The 18911-nt window shown below is 45.2% G+C and overlaps 1 protein-coding gene across 1 annotated transcript in view; it reads right to left on the bottom strand.

The window, feature by feature from the left end:
* Positions 1-16739, bottom strand: part of LOC121310097 (pyruvate carboxylase, mitochondrial-like) — a 70742-nt gene extending 54003 nt beyond the window's left edge. The window contains exons 1-8 of the mRNA XM_041243349.1: positions 16582-16739; positions 15788-15972; positions 15072-15237; positions 14415-14560; positions 13879-13996; positions 13419-13570; positions 10160-10278; positions 4379-4541 (exon numbers count right to left, since the gene is read on the bottom strand). Coding sequence (XP_041099283.1) covers positions 4379-4541; positions 10160-10278; positions 13419-13570; positions 13879-13996; positions 14415-14560; positions 15072-15237; positions 15788-15972; positions 16582-16720 — 1188 coding nt within the window. The 5' untranslated portion in view covers positions 16721-16739. The remainder of the gene's footprint in view (positions 1-4378; positions 4542-10159; positions 10279-13418; positions 13571-13878; positions 13997-14414; positions 14561-15071; positions 15238-15787; positions 15973-16581) is intronic.
* Positions 16740-18911: the final 2172 nt, after the last annotated feature.

Here is an 18911-nt window from a genome sequence, read left to right as displayed (position 1 = left end):
TGTGCATTGGTGGAAACATTCCAGAGAGCTCACTGCTTCTATGCACAAGTCGGCAGCACAGCAAGCGATTATAAAGACAGGGGGAGGACAGAGAAACAATGTTACGAACTTGAGAGAAGGACAGAAATGTCATGGAAACGGAGAACGAGATTCCCAGCCAGGGAGCTGAGAAGCAAGGGGGGGGGGTCACCGAAGGGAACGCCAATCCCTCGTAGGAGTGAGAGGGCGATCGTGAACAATGCCACTAATAACTCATTTGCCAGAGCTCCGTTCTCTAGAACACTACTCAACATCCCACGCACTGCAAACCAGACAAAAGAGAAGGTCTCTCAAAACAAGGGTAATTTAAAAATCACATTTTACAGAGCACTCTCATCCTGGCTTTGACAGAGAAACACACAAAACCAGAGTCTGAATACCCGCTTCTGAATTCATTCTGCGGTATTTGCTAGATCTCGTTTCGTGTTTTATAAAAGCTTTTCACAGGACGCAGAGTTGGTGGGCTGAACGCATTCTGGGCTACGATTTCAAAGCCTCGGCCTTTTTACAAATGGAATAAAATTCAAGAGAAAACGTTCAAGGCCGAAATAAAATTCGCCAAGGCTGGTTTGTATGACTGGTTTTAGTTTTGCTAAAAAAATAAATAAATAAATAAAAGGGAGTTAAACTTTTTTTGTAGTTGCTTTCAAATAAATCAGGTGTGGACAGGACAGTTTGTTTACATCGTCCAACACTGTTTTAGACTTCCGCTCGCCGCATTTATGAATAAACAGAAATTAACACGCGAATCTACAAATCTCACACTGCCTTCAGGCTCAAACTGATTAAACGCACAGAGAGACTTGAGAGAATATATATATATCACACAGCTAAGCAATTCTTTAATGAGGTCGAGCGTGACTTATTGCCCTCCATATTAAAAACTAGCTTAGGAGTCCATGAAATATATATATATATATATATATATATATATATATATATATATATATATATATATATCACTGTACAGGAGTTCAGAGTTAATCTATAGCACCGGACTCCGCTGAAAGGACTGTCCTTCATATGCACAGGGGAATTGATCTCCTCACAATGCAGCTGTACTGTATCTCAATAAACACTAAACAAGGCAAGTGGATTGATTTTCTATGCGTTTGTCACTGCCTCTGCTTCCAAGATTTCACATTGTTGTAAGCGACTCTGCAGCTGATTCATAGCTCGCACACCCTAGTCTCTTGTAAAGCGCTTTGTGACAGTGCTCCGCTATGAAAGGCGCTATATAAACCTATGGTTTGTAAAGCCACCAATACCCAAAATCGCCACGACTTCCAAGTGACTGTGAAAGGCAGCTGTAGTTTAAAATTGCTATTTAGCTTGTGTGGTGAGTTTACAATTTTAATTGAAGCAGGAACAGGTCAAACTCGACACGTGTGAAATCCAATGAGTCGAGCGATACTCGCACACACGCATGGGATGCCTAGACAGAACTCGAACGGGTAACTGCATATTTAATTGCCAAAGAAGCATTTGATTAAATCTGATAATTGAGGCTGAAGAAATAAGAGGCAGCAGTAGAGAGATCTATTGTCATTTCCAAGCAGTAGGATTCCTAAGCTTGTGGGTTTTTTTTTTTTAAATTGGGTTATTGGAGACCAGAGCTGTTTTTTTTTTTTTTTTTTTTTTTTTTAATTGAAGGGTATCAAATTCAGCTGGTCCAGCAGCCCCCACTCCCCTGAGCATGCTCTGCTCTCTCTCTCTCTTCATTTGGATTCTCCTTGAATGCTCAATGCTCTTGTGTGTCTGGTGAAGGTGCCAGAGAGAGCATGCATTTCTGTGAACAGAGAGAGAGAGAGAGAGAGAGAGAGAGAGGAGATTCTCTCTTAGTAGGGCTTAAATTTAACCCTGTTGCTGCACCCAGTCCTGGAGTTCAGAGTTCCCCTCAATGAAGCTAGTGTGAGTTTCTAACCCTGCTCAAAATCCTGGCTCCTGATCATTGCAATATTAATAATACTAGACTTCATTGAGGGGCGCTCTGAACCCCAGGACTGGGTGCAGCAGCAGCAGCAGGGCTAGTGTGAGTTTCTAACCCTGCTCAAACTCCTGGCTCCTGATCATTGCAATATTAATAATAATAATACTAGACTTCATTGAGGGGAGCTCTGAACCCCAGGACTGGGTGCAGCAGCAGCAGCAGCAGGGCTAGTGTGAGTTTCTAACCCTGCTCAAACTCCTGCCTCCTGATCATTGCAATATTAATAATAATAATACTAGACTTCATTGAGGGGAGCTCTGAACCCCAGGACTGGGTGCAGCAGAAGCAGCAGCAGGGCTAGTGTGAGTAAAATGGTAAAAACTGTCCCTGGAATAACCAGCTGCACTACGGAGAGGCTCAGGAGATTGGCAGCGTGCAAAAAAAAAAAAACCCACTACAAGCCAATGATGCTTCATCTTTTGACAGATCCCATTTACTACACTTGGAATTAGAAGACACTCGTTGCTTAGCAACCCGACGCCCATGCATTCCGTTTGATTCCAGTGCTTGGGGGATAAAAAAAACACACACTTTAACCCTTTCAGTGCTGGCTGGGCTTCAAGGTCCTGTCTAATGGTAGCGGTTATATTTAAAAAGGCGTGAAGGACAGAAATGTTAAGTGACCAAAAGTTCCTGTATTGTAATGACAGAGGTAAGAAATGACATATGAAGTGTTAAACATGTGCGGTAGAAGATTTGTCCGCTATAAAAAGTCCTCTCAAAGTCCCATTTACGAAAACGCCAAAAAAATGTTTTTACAGAATTCACATTCTCTCGCTCGACAGATAAATGCCAGATTTCAGAAAAGGAGGAACAGCGACTTCCCTCTTCTTTAAATTCTCTTAAATCATTTCCTTAAAACAAGGTCTGATCTCCAAAGTGCAGCAGGTACACTAGAGTGTAACCACTAATCTGTCCCCCCTGCAACACTCTGCTTCCCCTAGAGGAAGAAATCCACAAGAAATACCAAGTAGAAGCGTTAGCAGCAGAGCATAGGGGACAAGCTCAGGGAAGGTCTTGCTAAACTCACAGTAAAACCAGGAATGGATCAACCTGCTATGCAGTGGGAGTCTCAATCCCTGTAGATTTAAATGGTACAGCACACCCATTTAAACCAACACACAAAAAGCAGAACTACAGCAGCTGTGTAGAGTTCAAGTCATTTAGCAGGGAACAAAACAGGCGAGTTCAACACCCCCTCTCCCTCAGCTCTGTTCGTTTTCCCCCTATTGAAAAATGACTGGACCTGCATTGCATTTGACAAGGGCATTCATTAACTGCTCAATTAACCTTTAAAAAAAAGGTAAGATTTACACAAACAGCTTTTACTTTGCGTAGTACATACAGGATTAAAATTTTTAAAAAGGGCGCTGACTGCAGATTCGGTCTCCAGCGCTGGAGCTCTGTGAATATAAGGAACTTAAAAGAAAAGCCAGCAGGGAAAGAGAGAGAGGTCAGTGAATTACCAAACGCCAAGAGAAATGCGACCTTAACCCTTTAGGAAATATTACAGATTTGAGCGGGATTATTCCTCATTCATACAGCCTAGCCTTCCAAAAAAATGAATTCTCATGCTGCCTGGTCAGAGCAATTTTGTTCTTCATGATCGCCGTCAGCAACAAAGATCTGACAAGATCCCAATTAAGAGCAATACCCATGGATTTAAAAAATAAATAAAATCTATTTCTAGATTCTTTTAGTTCCCTTCATGTGGTTTTGTTGAACACAAACAAGGTGAAATGCTGAATAAATGCCAAGCATTTAAAAAAAAAAAAAAAAAAACATTTCTGCTAGATTACTCTTCCACATGGTCCTTAAAGAAATCACGTGAGGAAAACCTTTCACCCTGAAGGCTGGTCACAATTCCAGCGCATCTAAATACATCTCTTCCTGTATAAATTTAGCAGTTCGGTCTCTCAACCAGCACTGCACGAGATGACATCACGCAACTCTCTTCTGCTCTCAGCCAATCAAAAACAAGACTGCAGATCACTTGTACGTCACTTACTGGTACTAATGCTATTAATCTACCACACCAGACAAAAGACTGTAAAAAGGAAACAGAGTTCCCCACATGGCGACTTTCAAAAATCACTGCAGATTAAATGAGAAGCACAATAAATCTGACAACTATTTTAAAACTACAATTATAAAAGCCACTGCGTATTAAAAAATTCTGCAAAAAATGACTATTCAAGTCTTTCAAGGTCTCCTACCCAAAACACTGAATAGCATTGAAATAAGAATCTTAATTCTAATGACATATTTTTAACCCCCTCCTCCCCTCTGAGGGGGTTACCCTCGACAGGGCGCGTCTGCATTCCGTTACCCCTCTGAAGCGTGCCCCACCTCGATGCGGCCGGTGTCTGGCTGAAAGCCCCGGGCTGGGTCCTCGGTGGTGACGCGACACTGGATGGCACAGCCGTTGATCCTGATGCTCTCCTGCTTCAGGCCCAGATCCGGCAAGCTCTTCCCCTCGGCCACGTGGATCTGAGCGTGGACCAGGTCGACACTACAGAAGAGGGGGGACAGCGATGGAAACACAGTCAGACTCCCACTGCACAGAGGTTTGATCCATTCCTGCTCTTATGAGCTGCTAATCCATCTTCCATTAGCTAGGTAGGCATGTGTTTGATCTATCTATCTGGTCACTGTGCGCGCACTTGTACGGTCTTAAATTTCCTAACAGAAGCATTAATCTTGAATTGAGAATCAAGGGACAGTTCTGAAAGCATCGTCAGGGTCGATATTAAATTGGAGATCACATCTCTCTCTAAAAAACAGACTAATGGATGCAGAACTGCTGCAGGCGATCAGAAAAATGAACACTCTGACTTGGTAATGTACTGTGAAATCATGCCAGCCTATCACAGTGCTAGGCTATAACTGCCAGGAATAGCGAAATACAGCACAGTACCACAGGCCTTTCCAAACCATCCAAGCAGGACATAACATCTCCTCCTGCATGGTGAGCCCAAATCACTTGACACAACCACCCCCTCCCCCCTCCCATACCCCCATTCTGCATTGAAAAGGCATTGCCGGTACATTTAGGTTAGCCACACTGACATGGAAGCTAATCCCAGACAGGCAATGCAAACGCCACTGAGCTATTTCAATGACGTGTTCATCCGACAAAGATCGCCGGCCGGGTTTCACAGCTCCCCTGAACAGAGCGATCGTGGGAGAACCTTAAATTGCCTTAAATTTAAAAAAAGGTCATTTCTCCGAACGATTTCAGCACATGTTCTTCAGCATTACAAGATTCTGTTTAAGTCTCAGGTGTGTGGGTTGAGAATCCAGTGTATCCCACAACACTGCCTGTCACCTCAAAATATATATAGAAAGCCACTTTGATTTAATTCATGCATGCATGGCATGTGTACACTTTTTATAATACACACTAAACATCTGGAGGACAATGAGCTACATTCAATCCTGCCTGAAGCGGCAACAGCTGCCTGCGAAAGAACGAAACACCCCTACCATTACCCAGCGACCCTGGAGATAAACGACTGTGCAATCTCTTGATCTCAATAAGCCTTAAGTAGTAATCCTCGCAAAACACACACCTTAAGCTGCCATGATTTCAGATCTGCACGACAAGCAATATTCATAACTAATGCATTCCCTGCCACACTGATGTCAGGACAAGCGTGGCACTGCTAGCGACAGTGATTGATCGAGGCACGATCCAGGATTAGCTGCTCGGAGATCGACAGATTAACATTTCTGCAAGCAGCAAAACGAGGACTAAGCGCTGGAGATCAGCTTGGAGATGAGGAACGTTTTTAGAAGTGCTCAGAGATCTGGGCTGAATTGCTTCCTCACCCCCCCCCCCCTAAGAGAAAGGGTGCTCCCTTCAGTCCAGGGCAGGCTTGAGGCATGGAGACTGAACTGCTCCCTCCCCCCCCCCCCCCCTAAGAGAAAGGGTGCTCCCTCCAGTCCAGGGAAAAACTAGAAGCATTAACATAGCTTTATTCCAGGCTGATTAAAAAGCATTAAGGACACCGTCACGCTAGGATTCAAAATCAATTTGTGGCGTGGCACCTTGAAACGACAAAGCAGAACAGGCACCCAAAGCATCGGTCAACAGAATGATTATCAGAGCATCTCTGAATGCTCGGCCCTTCCCTGCTCGGCACTTGGACAACGTGAACAATAAACTCTAATTTTCGGAGAACAGGTTCCAATGCAGCTTGATAAACAGTAGAAGCATAAAACAGAGACAAAAAAAAAAATACTATGAAAATTAGATCTTATTTATCATGTAAAAAAAATCAGAAACTAATGTCTCAATCCTCAAATTCTAGGAGGTGATGCAGAAGTTTTACCCACAGCCGTACTGCATCTCTATTGCACGAAACAAAAACTTTGAAAAACGTCACGCTGTTAAAACAGCCACCGATCACTCGCGCGGACCGGATATTGAAAAGGTCAGCCGAGGAAAGTAAGCTTTGCCAGGGAGCTGCGGTTGAAACGCCATCAAAAAATTTACACCCCGAGAAATAGATTTCATCCCGACAGACGCCAGGCACACAGATGCAAGGAACGTACACGGCGGGCTCAGGGCACAGCTTTTGAATATATATTCTGCTCCCAAAGTGGACGTGCTTCAGGTGAATCGCAGACACAGAAGAAAGTGAGGCACGGAGCAAAGGACTTGGGTGCAGGCAATTTTGGAGGAGAATATTCGATTTAAAAACAGGATGGTTTATCCCTATCGAGACGGAGGCCTCAATTACAAGGCAGTCCTTCAGCAAATGCACATGTACAAGCAGCTGCCAAGCAAATGACGTCTTATTCCATTTCAGATGAAGGCAGGGCTATTCAAAAAATAAAAAGTGTTGGTCTAACACTTTAAAAAGAGAACTCGGACATTATGGGCACAGATGATGCACTGAAATTATGAATTACTTACAGCTTGATTCACCAGTAAAACAAAAAAAATGTGGATAGATAGATTATTTCATCAGATGGTTACACGGATTAGAATTCTCTTTATCAGATTACTCCAGCAGAATTATGTAAAAATAAAAAACAAAAACTCATTAAAAAAAAAGAGACAGGCTTTCTTAAACATTCATTCTTCATTTTTCCTACTCTCAGTCTGTCTTACTCAAAAAGCACGACCCTGGTTAATATATATATTTCAAAAAACTGACAGCACCAATGTTAGATGACACGTCTGAATTTGTAATAAATGAGCCGTCCTCTCCCGCTCGCCAACATTTTAAATTACACCAGAAAAGGCATTAACCCAGCGCAGATTGCATAGTCTCGCACAGACTTTGAAGCAGCAAGAGAGACGGAGAACGAGAGAAAGCCAGCACGAGAGAGCGAGAAAGAGAGAGACACACACGACAGCGAGAGACAGACTTGTATTCACACTGACTGCAGTTACTGTACTAATCAATACCACACACATCCCACAGATGGAAATAACTCCCATTGCATAGCAGTTCCACCCATTCCAGGTTTTACCATGAGCTTGAGAAGCCACAGTGGGTATAGGCAACTAGCTCAGCTATTGAACCAACCAGTAAAACCAGGGATCAAACTGCTATGCAATGGGGGGGGCAGGTGATCGTTTATTAAGTGACAAGCTGGCATTGATGGCACAGCTCATTCGAAAGGGGACCCCCCCCCCTACAGAAAGTGGACTAGTCCACCTTTTGTGGGACGGGACTGGAGTTCTGTGCAGGTCGAGGACAGTTCAAGTTGGGTCCAGTAATGGGGTAAAACTGCATGCTATCACAGGACAAATAATTTGTTAAAAGAACGCAAAATATCCCACTGCAAGCTGATTTGAAGAACAGTCGCTTTAGTCGAATCACACTGACCCTGTTGGTATTTGGTCGTGATGGCACTACCGTTCGAATAGCAGGAATAATTCCACACTACAAATAATGGACTGTTCACCACCGTAAAACTACAGTGATTCCAGTTGTCAAGTGACAGGGAGGGGGGGGGGATGTCAAACAAAGCTGCATACTATACAGACAAACAACCCTGAGACGAAAGTGGAATAGCTGGTTTGTGGGACAGTACTGAGAGTTCTGACAGGGACAGCGTCAGCTCCTGTCAAGTTTCAACAGCAGTTCCACCCATTCCAGGTTTTACCATGAGCTTGAGAAGCCACAGTGGGTATAGGCAACTGAGCTCAGCTATTCGACCAGGCTCTCCCAAACTCAGGGATCAAACTCCTCATGCAGGGAATCGAACAGTGTTCCACTGCATCAAGAAAAGGCTAACACCATGCTTGCGTTTTAGAGGGGTGACGTTCGACTAAGTCGATTTGAAAAAAGGCTTGATAATCCAGCGACAGGCTTAAAAACTCTCTCTCTCTCTCTCTCTCTCTCTCTCTCTCTCTCTCTCTCTCTCTCTCTCTCTCTCTCTCTCTCTCTCCTCTCTCTCTCTCTCTGTGGGGGGATCCAAAGTCGTTTCCGATCGAAGTAAATCCTCGGTCTTTGAAATCTGAGGCATTTTAACAGGGTGGAAAACAAAAGAATACTTCCACCTTTTGGTCATTTTGAAAAAACGACTTCTTTGCGCTGGCGTGACGGGGGGTATTATGCCGAGACCAAAGACACGGCTCAAGCTCCCTGGGAAAAAAAAAAAAAAACCAGGTAAAGAACTTCATGTAAATTAAACTTTGCCTATAATAACAGGGGATCCTCTTTAAAACCATTGCTGTTAAAAGCTGAGGACAGAGATCGAACAGTGTTCCTAGTTTGAAATAAAAAGGCTAATTGGTGAATTAAGCCATAAACAAAAGAAACGTAAAATTGACAAAAAACCACTGCTTGAAACCTAAGAAAACGGGAAAACAATTAAAAACAACAATGCTGACAAAACTGACCCCACTGCCTCAGGCTAGCAGAACAGCACAAGGACCTGAAAAAAAAAAAAACAGACAGCATCCGCAAACATGAACTGATTTCAATCACGCGACAGGCTTAAACAAACGGCATAGCGTAACTAACAATGCAGGGAATCCTTTCTTAAAGCTGCATCAAGAAAATGCTGAGGACACCCCGCATGTTATATATATGTGGGCTCCCGTTCCATAACTCCATTCCTGGTTTTACTAGGGGTTCAATAAGACACACCTGGGCTTGTTCCCTCTGCACTGTGGCTAATCAAGCTGGTAGTAAATCCTGGTCTTATTAAATCTGATTTCTCAATAAGCGGTACTAAAGCATGGCCCGACCGCATCTGGAAAAAGCACTTTTTGGTACAGACACGTCAAGCATCTACATAAAACCTCTACCTTACCAGCTAAAGAATTCTCATTCCAGCCGAGCTCTCAATTACTCAAACTTAATAATCTGCATCAGACCTCAAACTGGTTTTCAGCTCTTGCAGGTCGGAGATTTTTAAAAAAGTTCCCTGCAAAAAATCGTACAAGTAAACTTTTTGGGAGCAGAGAAATGGAAAAAAAAGGCCTATTTAATTTAGTTAAATGAAGGGTTTTAATAAATAATTCAGAGCACAGTTGGAGTGAAAGCTAGCGTCTGACGCTGCATTTAGAAAGGCTGATCGCCGCAGAAGTGATCGAGACAGACAGACTGCTCGGGGTGAAGATTACAGCCTTGCTCTGAGCGAGTGTGTCTGGGGATTGCATTTCGCAGAGTTAACGATGGGCCACACGATTTTCCCAGGTCCCAGTGGGGCTAGCCTTGGAACAACAAGGTCCTTTCTGAAAACATTTCTATGCAGACTGACAGGGGAGCAGGTGCGAGCAGACTGGCAATATGAAAACAGACAACAGCATTAATAACACCATCCCAAGCCTAGCTGCAGAAGCTCAGGGCTCCAGAGTGGCGCACTCAGTAAAGGCGCTCCCGTGTGGGTGTACAGGATGCGCTCTATAGCCTGGAGGCTGCCGGATCGAGTCAAGGCTATTGCACTGCCGAACAGGGACGACAGCTCCCAGGGGGCGGCGTGCAATTGGCAGAGTGCTGCCCTGGTGGGGTGGAGCAGAATAGGCCCTCCACTTGAGCTCCAGTCAAGTGTTTCACTTTATTAGACACAGGTTAACAATACAACATCTCAAACACTGTATACAAGAGACAAGCTTGCCTGGATGTGTGAGCCCCATCGTTTAATTACTCCCGCCCCACTCACTCTGTGATCTCTTCCGTGACCGTGTGCTCCACCTGCAGCCTGGAGTTCACCTCGATGAAGTAATGCTTCCCGTGCTTATCCACCAGGAACTCCACCGTGCCGGCGTTCTCGTAGCCCACCTGGGGAGAGACGGAACAAAAACCAGAGAGGAGTCGGCAACAGAGCACACACACCACCCTCCAGATAGACTGCAGGGATAGAAAGAAGACTCCCGCTGCATTGCGGATCCACCCACTCCAGGCTTTACAACACCACAGTGTACAGCAGCTCAGGTTTATCTTAACTCCTAGTAAAATCCACGAAAGGATCAAACTGCTGTGCAATCAGAGTCTTATTTCCAAATCGCTGTAAATAGATATTCTGGCTGAAGGACGGTTGTAGCTGATTTTATAGAGGAGACAGCTATAATATTGGTGTTAGCAGTGGGATATTTAGAAAGCTCAGGGATGGAATTATGTTTCCCCGTTGCATAGCGGTTTCATCCCTTTCCAGGTTTTACTACCATGCGCTTGATTAGCCCCAGTGTGTCTAGGCAATAAGCTCATGTGCGTCTCAAACTCATAGTAAAACCAGGAATGGATCAAACTGCTATGCAATGGGGGGGGGTGTCTTTCTTCCATCCCTGCCCCGGATAGAGCAATCCAATTAATAAACAAGTTCCTTTCAGAGGCAACAGGGGCAAACTAGACAAAACCCGATGTTTATTTTGCAAGCGGTTCGATACGGGCTGCTTCTTTTTAGATGTCCTGAAAAAGGAAAAAAAAAAAAAAAAAAAAAACAGGTTTGATGTCTAGCCCCCAGACACAATGAAATCAATACAGCAAGATAAGACTGCTCTCAGATTTCAGTATGAGCTGACCCCCCAGAGATCCAGGGACTGTAGTGTTAGGGTACAGAGGTCTACAGAGATTAAAGGGCGTTTGTTCTGCACATAAAGGCAAAAGCATCACTGTGTATACATAACAGCATTCAACGCTGCAGAGCTGTTAACCAGGTCAAAGTCATTTTTAAAAGGCTTATTTTTGTACAAGACGCTCACACTTTTTAATTACATTAGCGCAACAGCTTAATCATACAGACTGGCTTTGCCGTTTGTTAGTCAAATTAAAACAGGCTTCAAATGAAAGCTGTTAAACAAATCGCAATTATTCAAGTATCTAAAATGTCCTTGGAATTGATTTTAAAAAGGGATTGACCTCAACCCTGCTGGTAACTACACAAGGCAAGTAATTACAGACACTTGCCCTAGGATAGATACTGTACAATATTTCTGAAATGAGAGAAAAACTCAATTTAAAAAAAACACCCATTTTAATATTTATAGCATTTTCAAAAGGACACTAGTGACCCCTAGTGGTTAAACATTTCAGCCGTTTTTTTGCAGGCCCTTGAAGCAAAGTGACTAATTTCAGCTCAACCTAATTATCAAAGGAAAAAAAAAAATCACACTGCATTAATTTGGAACACGTCAGGAATAGATAAATATCACACACTAGAGAACTGGGAATTCAGTACTGAACTCAATTAAAATCTACCAGAAAGATTAAAAAAAAAAAGAGACTTTGAAAAGACACTGAATTGTGTTCATTTAAATGCAAACCACCTCTTGTTTCTGCCGCAGAAATCACAGTATTTCACACCTCAGTTTGGAGGATTGCCGATTTTAAAAACTGCTCGGGTTTGCGCGGGTCGCTGTTCTCCGCGGCGTCTCAGAAAAGCAGCGATCATCACAAAACCGAGCAGCTGTTTCCTCTCTCAACGGTGAATCAGCCCCCCCTGATCCACACCAGCGCCCCTCGCCTGCGCAGAGCTCCGTCTGGACAATCTGTTCATGCAGCACTTCTGTAGAAGTCGTTCATATTTCACGCAGAAATCAGTGGACAGAGGATCGTGATCAGGAATCGTCCAAATTATAAAGTGCGTTATAAAAGTAGCCATCTGGGTACAACGCTTAACTATTTCAGCTTTCCAGAGTGAATCAAGCGACCCTGGGTGATGCCAAACCCACCCTAGGAATGGGAATAAGACTCCCATTGCATGGTGGTTTGATCCACTCCTGGTTTTGCTAGGAGTTTAATAAGACACACCTGAGCTTGTTGCCTAGACACACTGGGGGCTGATCAAGCTGGTAGCAAAACCTGGACTGGATCACACTGCTGTGCAATAGGAGTCCCATCCCTGCTTTCGGATCTGTGCGTCTGATTACTAACTTTGCAACCGAGACCAGTCTCTATTCACAAGGCTTTAAGCATCTTAAAAGATCGACGTTGCGTGAAAACCAGTAGCAAACAACTAATTAATTATCGATTCCCCCTCCCGGGCACATCCATCAATCGTCCTGCGATCAATAACTCTGCTCGCTCCCCCGGCTTATTGCAAAGCCTCGATTTCTTTACTCTGGTGCCCTTCGCCATCTCTAATCAAAATAATTCAATCAGGATGCAGCCTGCAAGGGATTAGATTTCAGAATTCTTCCCTCAAATGGAAAATTAGATTCCCATTGCATAGCAGTTTGCTCCATTCCTGGTTTTGCCAAGAGTTTAATAAATCAGACACACTGTGGCCAAGCTGGTAGTAAAACCTGGAATGAGTCGAACTGCTATGCAATAGGAGTCTCCCCAAACGTTAAAAAAAAAAAAAATAGGGATGAGATGCATTTTAAACCCTAAATCTTTGGGACACGGGTGTACCATGAACTGATGAATCGTGACACTTCACAGGATACAGCGCATTGTAATCGAGGTGTGTATCATCTAGAAATTAGACAGGACAAGAGCTGAATAAATGGACCGCTAAGGGTTAAAAGTTGTTACCATGAATGATGAACCACACATATCGAATGAGTACAGACTCTCACTTGTATTTAATGCCTATGTAGACATGGGCGACTGTCCAGGAATAGGACTCCGACACTTCAGCTGGCCACCACAAAATACAGGCATTGTAATCCGAGGTCATCATCCATCTACTTAAACTGCACGACAAGAGCTGAATAAATGGACCGCTAAGGGTTAAAAGGATCATCTGATCTTCCTGCACCTGCAGATCTCTCTCTAACCCCGCGCTGCCCTGTAACACCTGTGCGAGTCTCCTGGGATAAAAGTCAGCCAGACACCGCACACAAATCTAGCAGCCTGCACATCATGACGTTACACCCCCAGCTCGGCAGTGTCGAGTTTAGATCACTTCGTGGCCAGCTCCTCCAGAGCTAGCGATCGAAGGGTTTGACCCTGTGACCCCCACCCCCCACACCCTTTACCTGCTTGGCGAGTTTGACCGCGTCGCTGGTCAGCCTGTTCCTGAGCTGGGGTTCGAGCTGGGCGGCGGGCGCGATCTCCACCACCTTCTGATGCCTCCTCTGGATGGAGCAGTCCCGCTCGTACAGGTGGACCACGTTCCCGTACTTATCACCTGGGAACCAGAGAAGCCAGGTTCACACACAGCTGCACCCTGACCACAGGATTTCTGCAGTTCTCTCCCATCGTTTACCAAGCTGCTTTAATACACTTACTAACTTTCAGAAGTGCTTTACAACTCTCTGCTTTTCCATGCTTTCGCTTATGCTTTTGCTATGGGGCACATTCACAAGGGCAACTTCATGCATTCGAGTTAGACTTTCTGAATTCTGCTGAGGGACTCCAGAACTGTACAGGTCCTGAGCTCCGCCGAAGGCTCAAATCACACAACGGCGTCTCGGTAAATTTTCAGCCGTCTCTCACCAAGTATCTGGACCTCGATGTGTCTGGGTCTCTCTATGAATTTCTCCACGAAGAGGGCTCCGTTCCCGAACGCTGCCAGGGCCTCAGAGTAAGCGCGCGTGTAATTCTCTTCCAGCTCCTGAGAGACAGGGTTTAAATAAGGCAGAAGGAAGCAGGATTCATAAGCAAGATCATTCGCTCTCAGGCTCAAGCGAAATAAACTAATTAGCCAGCCACTTGTGAAACGGAGAATTCAGAAACAGCTGCTCGGGTTTGCGTGGATCGCTGTCCTCCACAGTCTAAAGAAAAGCAGTGATCATCACAAACCCGAGCAGCGGTTTCTGAATTCACTCTGAACGCTGAAAAACCAGCGCGATCGACGCTAGCCACCCTCGCCTGATTCTCAGCACCTGCTTTCTGTGGAGCGCTCCATCGCAGTAACCCGGTTCCAATCCAGGTCTGGTTTTGTTAACAGCAATAGGTTCAAATTACTTCTAGAACCCCCCCCCCCCCCACACCCACACACACACACACACACAGCTCGACCTCCTCTGTACCTCGTAGCTGCGCACCACTCTCATGCCACGCCCTCCTCCCCCATAGGCTGCCTTGAAGATGATGGGCAGGCCATACTTGTTGGCGAACTCCTGCGCCTCCGTCAAAGCGGCGATCGGGGCGTCTGTGCCAGGGACCACCGGGACCCCTGGGGGGGGAGGGGGCACAACAAACCAGAACAGAAATCAAAACACACACCGACCAACCTACCCAAGCAGGACCAAAAAAAAAAAAAAATAAAAAAAAAAAAAAAAAAAAAAAAAAAGGTAAAAAAAAAAGGGTAAAAAAAAAAACAAAAAAAAAAAAAAAAAAAAAAAAAAAAAAAAAAAAAAATCCAAAAAAAAAAAAAAAACAAAAAAAAAAAACGCTCTCCTCCTCTCTCTCTCCTCTCTCTCTCTTTCTCTTTCTCTCTCTCTTTCTCTCTCCCCCTCCCCTCTCTCTCTCCTCTCTCTCTCTCTTCTCTCCTCTCCTCTCCCTCTCTCTCTCCTCCCCCCTCTCCCTCTCTCTAATTTGGGGCCACTTGCACCCCTGGACAGATTCCTAGTCTGTCCCTCTCTCTCTCTCTCTCTCTCTCTCTCTCTCTCTCTCTCTCTCTCTCTCTCTCTCTCTCTCTCTCTCTCTCTCTCTCTCTCTCTCTCTCTCTCTCTCTCTCTCCGTACCAGCGTTAATGGCGATGGCCCGCGCCTCCACCTTGTCTCCCATCTTCCTCACCACGTCGGGGGAGGGCCCGATGAACCGCACGCCCACGTCGTTGCACGCCTGGGCGAAGTCCGACCGCTCTGACAGGAAGCCATAGCCAGGGTGGATGGCATCCACACCATTCTCCTGCCGACGGGAACCAGTACAGTACATGCTCTCTCAAAATCGCCAATTATTTTTTTTTTTTAAAAACCAATGTTGCTTTTTTTTATTTTCATTTCACCTGTATAAAATGTTGTATTAAACCGTTTTTTAATTGAATGGTTTTGTGTGTGGGGGTGAGAAGCGCTTTGGGATTCCTGGTATGCAAGGCGCTTGAGAAATGTGAAATGTGACTCTCACCCTCGTTAGAAGCACACTGAAAACAACTTTCTTTACAGTCTGAAAAATATCTTGATCTGAGATACTTGAAAATGCTTCACAGCTGAGGGGCGCTGGTGTGGATTGGTTCAGAGCGAATTCAGAAGTAGCTGCTCGGGTTTGTGTGGACCGCTCTAACAAAAGCAGCGATCACAAACCCAGCCGTTTCTTCACTCCGAACAGCGAGTTGGCCCTGATCCACACCAGTGACCCTTGCACGACTGTCAGAACCAGAGTCCCGCTCGGAGACCTCGGTCCGGACAACTGAAGGAACGGCTGGTGCAGCGCTGGGTGCTGGGGGGACAGAGGTCCTGACCTTGGCCACTTTGATGATGTCAGGGATGTGTAGATAAGCTGCCACAGGGGGCAGGCCCTTCCCGATGAGGTAGGCTTCGTCAGCCTTCTGCCTGTGCATCTGCCCGGTGTCCTGCTCAGAGTACACGGCCACCGTTCGGATGCCCAGCTCCGTACAGGCGCGGAAAACACGGATCGCAATCTCTCCTGGGAACGAGGGACAACAGAGAGGGTTAAACATGCCACCGCGACAGGTTCCGCTCCTGGTCTTCGATCCAACCCGGATCTAAAACTGGTGAACCAATTTAAACCCGACTCTGAAGTCGCTCTCTATCTCGTTTTATCTGTTAAACCCGGAGCGGGATCCTGGCCCTGCCGGACCGGGACTGTTTGCACACCCCTGCAGCACACTCTATGCAAACCAGTCACACAGTACAGGACTCAGACTGTCCTCAGGGCTAAGCAGTGTAGATGGTCATGGGCATGGTCATCTCTCATTTAAAAACCACAGCACCCATTTCAAATAATGAAAGCACAAATGACTTTGAAATCCTTATAGAAAGTGGCACTAACCCTGCTGCATTCAGTCCTGGGTCTCAGAACTACAAGATCCAAAATCAATAATCAATTAGGGGTCCAATTACTCAAACTACCGATCATTTAAATAAATGCACAGACTTTGACGATGATTCCGACTCCCAGGACTGGGAGCAGCTGGCACATCACAGCCAGGTACCAATCCGGCTTTTTCATTGGTCAATAAAAAAAAAAAAACACCCAGCCAATGAGCAATCTGGGATGGCTGGCTCCTCCTACCCCGGTTGGCCACCATGACTTTCTTGATGGGCTTGTACTGGATGCACTGGGAGCTCTGGAAGGCACGGCAGAGGAAGGACACTCGCTTCAGCCCCAGGAAACCGAGCCCCCCTCCTCTCACGAAGCGCGGGTACAGCATCTGAGAGAGAGAGGAGAGAGAGATCACAAACCGCACCAATTCCAGCTGCTCTCAAGGCAAGAAACAAAGGAGACAGACTCCTCCACATACTGATCTTTATTAGGCTTTATTTATGCTTATCCCCTCGCTACAGGGAGACACAGCTCCAGCAGGGGGCGTGCCGTTCAATCGGGCACGAGGGGCAGAACTGATCACTGCGACCGGCAGCGCAGTCGAGGGCAAGAGAGTTCAGCCACTTCTCACTGAAAAAGGGAAGAACGCTCTCGCCTCTCTCCCGCTCGCGCAAGAACGTTCCTTAAAATCTATTCCCAGCTCCTGCGAAGGAACTGGACTTTGCATCTTGGGAGCCCAACTGTTCAACTGCTTTCCTTTGATGGCAGTTTAATTGTCCAGGAGACTTCAGCGAAGTAAGCTCGTTGCCACTGTGAGAAGCTCGAGAGTGGCGGGGTTTGTGGGTGGGTGTATTCCTGTACAGCCCATCAATTTTCCTATTTCCGCTCTTGGCGTCACCTCTGCCTGATCCAACTAGGAGACTGTTTAGCAGAAAACCAGCCCGGGCGAGCGCAGCGTTGACGTCATTTCACAGGGACAGTCTGCCACAGCTAGAGACAGCGCCACCCACACTGGCAACAAAGCACCAGAAGCAGGGAAAAAGAACCCGGCCAGCTGATTCAAAGAGAGATCCAAACCTGTTCTACCACCCTTGCTAAAACAGAGATTTACTTTTAAATCGTTTATTGCATGCGTGTGTTTTTTGTTTTGTTTTTTTAAATATACCTCTCTGGGCTTCACAGGCTATGCTTTGTCACACTATGGGAAGTTTTTATAAGAGTTAGTTTACCATTATAAAAATACCTCTGTGTTTTACATTGTTTCCCTATGCTTTACCAGACCTTTGTGCTTTGCAATGCTTCCCTGTGCTTTACCAGACCTCTCTGTGCTTTACAATGCTTCCCTATGCTTTACCAGACCTCTCTGTGCTTTACAATGCTTCCCTATGCTTTACCAGACCTCTCTGTGCTTTACCAGACCTCTCTGTGCTTTACAATGCTTCCCTATGCTTTACCAGACCTCTCTGTGCTTTACAATGCTTCCCTATGCTTTACCAGACCTCTCTGTGCTTTACCACGCTTCCCTATGCTTTACCAGACATCTCTGTGCTTTACCACGCTTCCCCATGCTTTACCAGACATCTCTGTGCTTTACAACGCTTCCCTATGCTTTACTACACTTTGCTATGCTTTTACTATGGGATACTTTGAAGGGAAGACGACAGCCTGATTTAACAAGAACTAATCTAAAATCAGAGGCAGACAGGACTGCAGTGTACAGAGAGTAGCTTGTTCTGCAGCTTCATTATCAGAGGCTCTAAAAACCAAGAATCTTAAAGGAAGTTGTAGGATTCTTGAAAACAGAACTCACGAAAGAGGGCGGGGTGTCGATAAGGTTGAGGCTTGTAACCTCTCACCTACTTCAAAGAAAAACTGCACAACAAAGGAAGCAGCTGGAACAGAGCGCGGTCCTGGTAAAGTGACAGTGTGGGTTAACCCTCGACCCCCCCCCCCCAGTTACGCATCTGGCTGCTTGTTTTCAAAAGAGAAAAATCAAAGGTTGGACAGAGAGCAAAACAGAACTCGCGTCATCTCTCCAGATCACGAGCGATGAAGCACGACTTCAAAATACAGAGGACTCAGAATCAGTGCACTTTAAATACAGTCTGACCAGTGAGGTTAGATCTGGATCCAGGATAAATATATATATTTGTTCAGAGAGAGAGAGAGAGAGAGAGAATGAGGACAGACAGACAGACAGATTTTAGATAGAGAGAGACATAACACATACAGATAGATTATACATATATAGATAGATTATACACATAGATAGATAGAGATAGATGGGTTATATATAGAGATATATATTATATAAATGAGAGAGTGAGATAGAGAGAGACAGATAGAAACAGAGCGACTATATTAGAGAGTACTGTCAGTGCAAAATCCCTCAATTCTTTCTAGCTACTGTACACACTCCTCATTCAATTCATGGAAGATTTTTTTTTTTTTATTGTACAGCCCATGAATAGATTTATTTTTAAACCTGTATAATTAACTCTCGCTTGCCAGCCAAACCAGCGCCGGAGTCTGGCATCCGGCACAAATTAACCTGTGATCAAAAACACAGAGACTCGCAA

Source organism: Polyodon spathula, unplaced genomic scaffold (assembly GCF_017654505.1).
Source record: "Polyodon spathula isolate WHYD16114869_AA unplaced genomic scaffold, ASM1765450v1 scaffolds_1727, whole genome shotgun sequence".
Classification (NCBI taxonomy): domain Eukaryota; kingdom Metazoa; phylum Chordata; class Actinopteri; order Acipenseriformes; family Polyodontidae; genus Polyodon; species Polyodon spathula.
This window is presented reverse-complemented; position numbering and strand designations above follow the sequence as displayed.